The sequence below is a fragment of the Sinocyclocheilus grahami genome, unplaced genomic scaffold (genome assembly GCF_001515645.1).
Source record: "Sinocyclocheilus grahami isolate Dianchi unplaced genomic scaffold, SAMN03320097.WGS_v1.1 scaffold137.1, whole genome shotgun sequence".
Classification (NCBI taxonomy): domain Eukaryota; kingdom Metazoa; phylum Chordata; class Actinopteri; order Cypriniformes; family Cyprinidae; genus Sinocyclocheilus; species Sinocyclocheilus grahami.
In genome coordinates this window covers 444,005-451,172 of record NW_015505316.1, presented here as the reverse complement: position 1 = coordinate 451,172, position 7,168 = coordinate 444,005, and the positions used below count along the sequence as shown (strand labels likewise).

Sequence of the window (7,168 nt, the reverse complement as noted above, 5' to 3'; positions counted from 1 at the left end):
GAGTAAAACTAAAGAGCTGATTGTGGACTTCAGGAAGAGACAGCAGCAGCCCTATACTCCTTTTATGATCAGTGGGATCCCAGTGGAGAGAGTGAGCAGCTTCAAGTACCTTGGTGTAAACATCTCCGAGGACCTGACTTGGCTTAATTATCAGTAAGATACTTCATATACTGACATTGTCACTTGCACACAGCAATTTCTGTAATATTTCATTTATTTACTTTTTTACCTCTATTGCTGCTATGTAACTACCCTGTACATCCTGTTTGCACATTCTTCTCTTGTACATTCCTGCTCATCTGGACTTAGGAGGAGCTTCTTCCCTCAGGCCATCAGGCTCCTAAACTCAAACTCAGTCTCTTAACACCAACATGACTTCACTTAATTATCAGTAAGATACTTCATATACTGACATTGTCACTTGCACACAGCAATTTCTGTAATATTTCATTTATTTACTTTTTTACCTCTATTGCTGCTATGTAACTACCCTGTACATCCTGTTTGCACATTCTTCTCTTGTACATTCCTGCTCATCTGAATATTTATTAAGTCTACAGTATACTGTCCTGCGCATTTGATTTTATTCTTACTTTTTCCATACCGATATTTATATATAATTTTCTTGTGTTTGAATTCTTTAATAATTGCACTGTCCATGGAGCGGACCGGACTTACATTTCACTGCTGGTCATATATTCTCTATATAACCATGTATGTGACAAATAAAAATCTTGAATCTTGAAATGTCAACAAGAACTATACAACAAACCAAGAAAATAGCCAATGTCAAATTAATATCTCAGCAAGACCATATAATGAGTGATATAGATGATTCGGATGTTCACGTTCATAAATCATTCGAATGTGCTGATTTGGTGCTCAGATATTATCAATTACTGTTAATGGCTCTTATTATTATCAGTTTTGGAAACCATTTTTGCTGCTTGATATTCTTGAGGAAACTTTTTTTCAGGATTCTTTGATGAATAGGAAGTTCAAAGGAACAGCATTTATTTGAAATCTTTTGTAACATTATAAATGTCTTTACTGTCACTTATGATTAATGTAATGTATCCTTTCTGAATGAAAGTATTAATTTCTTACTACAAATATTTTCAACATTGATAATAATAAGAAATGTGTCTTGAGCAGTAAATCAGCATGTTTGAATGATTTCTGAAAGATCACGTGACACTGAAGACTGCAAAGACTGCTGAAAATTCAGCTTTGCAATCACAAGAAATAAATATTTTACAATATATTAAAAATAGAAGATCGTTTTTTATTGTAATAATATTTCATAATATTACTGTTTAATATTACTGAAAGAGACTTCCTTCAAAAACATTTTTAAAATCTTAATTAGTTCAACCTTTGAACCAGTAGTGTAAAAAAAAATCATGGTCTGTGTGAAAATTTGTTTAAATTAAGTAGCTCAAAAAAAGAAAAAGAAAAAAGAATTGTGTGAAAGTAAAACATTTTACATTTAAAGTACTTACAAACTTAAAAGTAGATTTTATAAAAAAATAATTATTTAAAAAATGTACTGATGAAATCATATCTCTTCACAAGGAGTATAAAGAGTGAAAGACCTAGTTTAATTTAATTGACTGAGTGTAATTCCTAGGAGTGTGATTTTGCTGTTTGTTTAGCAAGATGATAATATAAAGATAGCTTTACGTTGTAATCCACCAGATAATGATAAATATGTAACAGGAATGTCTAAGCAAAAGGTTAAGGTGTAAAAAGTATATTTTTACCCCAGAAACTGAGTAAAAATACAAGTCAGTTAATGAAGTTTAAGGTTTCTAATATAATACTTAAGTATATTGAACTACAGTTACTTACAGTACATACTGAACATCACACCCCTTCATCCAAAACGCAAACGGGGCTAAAAAAAGTTTTTTTTTTTTTAAACACACGGATAGGAACATCACATTAGTTCTTAGCATGACTAGATTTTATGGATAATATTTACTCTAAAATTGATTCTGAGAATGCATAATGACATGCACTTTCATTTATTTATAATAATAATTTTAAAAAAATCAGCCTGATTGTTACGTCTACAATCTGAAATGTGTGTTTCAAATGCCAGGAAAGATTAAATGTTAACAGTCTTCACAACATAAGTAATTTGAGTAATTTAAAAGGTAATGTAGATTTCATGCAGTGAATATGAATAGCATAAATGCAGAATAACAGTATCATATATTATAATGTGTATTATATTATTTCAATATAATGTAACAGCATTTAACAGCACTCATTGTTTTGTTTTTTTTAACTTTAAGCAGTTACTTTAATTTCCACAGGATGAATGTAATATATGATCAGTCAATGAACAAGGATAATTCTGAACACATTAGCAGCTCATATTTTAACATCCAATAAACACACAATAGAATTCAATAACAAAACATTACCAAAGCATGCTCAAAAATGATCACCACCAAAACTCGAGCTCAATTATACACACACAGTCAATAGGATACTTTAACCTAATTTCATGAGGCATATGTGTATTATAATAAAACTTTATTCTCAAATACAGAAAATACATGTATAGGTCCTTCCATTTTTAAAAGCAATTTCAATAGGGTAAATTATAGTTCCTAATTATATAATTCCTCTCAAAGCATTTCTCTTATTTTTAAATTAACTCACTTTGAATGACTCTTTACAATACAGATGTCAATGGAGAAACTTCAGTGTTATCAAGGAATAAGATGCTCTATTATACTAACTAACATTTAACTAAAGGAGGCTGCTGAGGTAACAGGGTGAACTGAATTCTTAAAAGTAATAAAATAATAATATGCAAGCTATGTACAATTATGACATAATAGGGTTCTTAAAAATGCTTCAATGTGCAAATAGGTCACATCTGGACGGATTAATTATCCTATGAACTCTCAGTTAATATGATTTCTTAATGAGACTTTTTCACTGCATTTTTGCATTTAATGATGAGATCTCAAATAAGTGCTATGTATAGTCCTGTATGTTACAGTTTTCACAAAATTACCACCCTAAATCATCTTTGGAAATAACACATGTCAGGAAGCTCAAACCCTGTCCTAAGCAACCCACCCAAAATGTGAATACATTGATGTATTATGGCACTCCAGACAACTACATTATTTACATTACTCTTATTTTTTTAAATGAATTCCACCTTCATGTGGAAAACAATCTTTCCCCTCACCAATTCCTCATATACAGACATTTCTCTTAATTATCAACACTCAAAAACCTGATGAAAGTGACAAAGTGTCTAAAATTATTTCTATGGAACTTTATGGGGCTCAAATAGAAATCTATGACATTATGAAGGCAAACTCTTAATAATACGTCATATCTGCACATTGCAACATTACAGGTTTTGTGGCTTGAGGTTTTGTACATTCACAAACATGTCCGAATGCACTTGTTGATCCCAGTCTGGGAAGCAAACAAAGATCACCCTTGCGACACTTTAGGGATATATACATGCTATTCTTATTCATAAAGACTCGAGGAGATGTCTTAGAACTCCTCATGTACGTTACGGGCATAGTCCATGAGTTTGCTGCCAGTGAAGTACTCGCTGTATTTAAGGATCTCCTCTAGTTCCAGGTTGTGGTTTTGGTTCTCATCCGCCACAGCAATCATCTGCTTGGCTTCATTCAGGGCGTTGTACTCATTCATAGGGTCCATGTATTCCTGTGGGACAGAAGGGGTATCAGCAAGGTACAGATATTCATTCAAATTAGATGCTATAAAAGTGTTATTATCCTTTAACAGCACTGATAAAAGAGGACCAACCTCCAGCTCTTCCATGGTTACAATCATATCATGGTTAGCGTCAATGACTTCTTCAAACTCCTTCTTCCTTTCTCGAACCCAGTCGTCATCGATGTCTTGGGCCTGCTGATTCTCCACAGTTCCCATGGGGAGGGAGATAAATTCAGCAAGAGTCAACTTTCCATCTCCATCCTGATCTGTTTAGGAAACATATAGGGTTCGCTTATAATTAAGAATCACAATGAATTTGTGTTGGCATTTCTTAGGCATAAATTGAAGATTACCAAGATCTCGGACGATCTCCTTGACCATGTATCTCAGCATGCCTCTGCTGTGCTCTGGGTGCAGGAACGAGAGGAACTCCTCTTCATTCAGCAGCTGGTCAGCTGGAGGGTTATCTGCCTGGAACCAGCGATCCTTTAAGCTCTCCAGAACCTCCTGAGCTGTAGTGAGGCCATATTTTATTCATATCATTAGAAACGGCTTTGTTAGGAGTACTAGACCATATTTGACAAATCTTCTACATTACAACTTACTTTCTTCATCCACTTTCAGTTCTTCGTTGTTTTTTATCTTCTCAGCCACTTCTTTTTCATTGAAACCTTTACTGGCCAAAAACTTCACACGGTATTCATCCCAAGTTACATGTCCTGAGAAATTGGCAGTTAAGTGTTATGAAATCATCATGGCAGATGCCAAAAACAATATACATATGATTTTGCTCTAGTAAAACACAGGAAACATTTATAACTACAAATCATGTTTAAACTAAAAAGAAATCTGATTCAACATATCTCTACTTGACATGTAATTTTATTATGGCATGGGTCTAAATAACAACATCCACTTACCATCCCCATCAGGGTCCACGGCACGAAAACTGAGCTTGTTTTCTTTAACGGCCTCCTGAAAATGTTCTTCTGTCTTCTCCATGATCCAGCGCTGCATTTCTTTAGCACTGACACTCCTGTCTTTATTAATATCCACCCTAGAAACAGGAAGTAAAGGTTTGATTAGACTATTAAAAACTGTGCAGTTTTTTCAAAGATGTTCTTGGCATCAACAGTTTAAAGAAATCGAACATTTGCTTAATGCATATGCTTGATTGTTTTTAAAGTTCGCATGAAATGGACAATTCACTCGGTTTTCTAAAAATGTTTTCGCTTGTAATTTAATCAAAATATTCCGACAAAGACACCAGACTGTATGCAGGACTTCACTCATTTTGTCTTCTTAAACCCTGTTCCTTTTGACTGCAAGCTTGCTCAGATGTATGTCACAATACAGAAAACAAGATCCGTCACTACTTCCGTTTCATCACAGCTTACTATAATTGCTCACTGTTCATTGGGTTAAACTAGAAATGCCTTTAGAATGACACCCAAGCACATCATGGGAAACTCGCACTGTTTCCACAGCTGTACACATACTTGGTGAAGATTTCAATAAGTTTCTTCCTGTTCCTTCTGGGCTCCGAGTCCTCCTCAAACTCCTCCATCTCTTTCCCCAGAAACACCTCCTGATGAAAGTCTTTATTGAGGTGACCGTCCATTTCCATCTTCACACCGTTCAGATGGTCAGGTGGAAGGATCTCATTGTCCTCTTTGCTGTTGGGGTGTTTGTCTTTTAACGCTGATATATTTGCTGGCCTGGCCTGAACATTCAAAGCCAGCATCACAAATACTGCCAAAGTTGAGGCGCACAGGCGGCCAGGCTGATGTCTTCTCCGGTTAGACATGGTTTTACTGCTTGAACGTCACAAACAGATGTAGAAACCCTATGAAAATAAAAATAAAATCACATTTAAAGCCAACATCAACATATTCAAATAAGACTGTGCAGTTTGTTACTGAAAGATTATTTATTTACTGTAAACCTTTTTTTAATCAAATGATATCAAAGACATCGTGAGGAACTGACAGAATTATACCAATTAATTTATTAGTTTGAGCTCAATATTACTCAGTACTGAATATGAATCAGCACATAATGTTTGACAACACCTGTATGGCAGCGAATAAAGATGCAACTTGTGAACGGAAATAAATAACAAGCTACCTACCTGGACGTTTGAACGGTCCTTTCCAAAAATAAAGTATCAGATGAATGAACAGGAGCAGGTGGCCTGCTGTACTGAAGACACCTTGAGCGACTGTCTATGTGCAGTTCATCGCGCAGTTCCTGTACACGTCGCCACTCGAGACCAAACGCTGGTCACTGGAGCGGTTTATGGCCCTGAACGGGACGTCCCCCCTCTCTGGACTCAGATAACCGCAAGAGTTCACACAGACCGACACCCGAAAGGCATTCAGGAAAGAAACACTGCAACGTTGTCAAGATCGCGTGTCTTCTTCTAGTGAAACATGAGGTGAGGGATAACACGGATAACCACATATCGCCATCTACTGTACTAGCAGCCCAATTGCCTATGAAATACACGCTTTACCTTTCATATCAGTTTTTTTCTCTGACCATTTGTGCTGTAGGCCTTACTTGTTTAGATTTTGAAGAATGCTGTCAAACTCACATTAGGTTCTTGGGGGCATGTTGAACAGTTACAGAAAAACATACACGTTTTCAGGGTTGGGCAAAGATACATCAAAATGTATTTTAAAATAAAATACCACGTACCTTAATTTTAAGTGTATCAAAACAAACTACAAAATACAGCAGCCACACCATGTTTCAAAATAAACTACTGCATTTTTGTATTTTAAAGGGTCATATGATGTTGCTAAAAAGAACATTATTTTGTGTATTTGGTGTAATGAAATGTTTATGCGGTTTAAGGTTAAAAAAACACATTATTTTCCACATACTGTACATTATTGTTTCTCCTCTATGCCCCGCCTTTCTGAAACGCGTCGATTTTTACAAAGCTCATCGGTCTGAAAAGCGAGGTGTGCTGTGATTGGCCAGCTATCCAGTGTGTTGTAATTGGCCGAATACCTCAAGCGTGTGACGGAAATGTTACGCCCCTATCATACTGTGATGCCTTGTCCTGGCCGGCGCGACGAGACAAAACCAATAAAACCCATTATAAACGAGGCATTTGTTGCATCCAGTGGGGACATAATTACAGATTATAATGACTTAATTACTGTCTTTTTACGCTTTGCATTGCATTGTGCCGCGTAAACATAAAACCATGTCTGCGTTTGTGATCAGAGAAATCTGAAACAACAAACGCTACTCTACACTGCCCAAAACTCACGTTTGAATAATCAGTGGCAAATTCTTCTAAATATAAAAAACATATAGTTTCGCATTCACAACGAAACACAGCGTCACACACGGTGGGCTAGATTGAGCGGAGGCCGGCTTGAGTGAGCGGAGCCGGTGGGCTTGAATACGGCGCGGCCGGCGGATTCGACGA

General features: G+C 36.0%; 1 protein-coding gene across 1 annotated transcript; it reads right to left on the bottom strand.

Moving 5' to 3' along the window:
* Window positions 1-3,161: 3,161 nt before the first annotated feature.
* LOC107591077 (45 kDa calcium-binding protein) lies at window positions 3,162-6,161 on the bottom strand. Its single transcript, XM_016280081.1, has 7 exons — window positions 5,855-6,161; window positions 5,223-5,569; window positions 4,644-4,780; window positions 4,329-4,442; window positions 4,077-4,235; window positions 3,814-3,989; window positions 3,162-3,711 (listed from the first exon to the last, which is right to left on the bottom strand). Exons 2-7 carry the CDS (start codon window positions 5,528-5,530, stop codon window positions 3,535-3,537), a joined length of 1,071 nt encoding a protein of 356 aa, XP_016135567.1. The 5' UTR covers window positions 5,531-5,569; window positions 5,855-6,161; the 3' UTR covers window positions 3,162-3,534.
* Window positions 6,162-7,168: the final 1,007 nt, after the last annotated feature.

What these genes read in the sequence shown, in the direction of transcription:
- LOC107591077 (XM_016280081.1), bottom strand. Translation starts at nt 5,530, where the DNA reads ATGTCTAACCGGAGAAGACATCAGCCTGGCCGCCTGTGCGCCTCAACT. An exon ending in ACTGAAAGTGGATGAAGAAA is followed by an intron (nt 4,236 to 4,328) that starts GTAAGTTGTAAT and finishes GCCTCACTACAG; the next exon opens with CTCAGGAGGTTCTGGAGAGC. An exon ending in GGAGATCGTCCGAGATCTTG is followed by an intron (nt 3,990 to 4,076) that starts GTAATCTTCAAT and finishes TTTCCTAAACAG; the next exon opens with ATCAGGATGGAGATGGAAAG.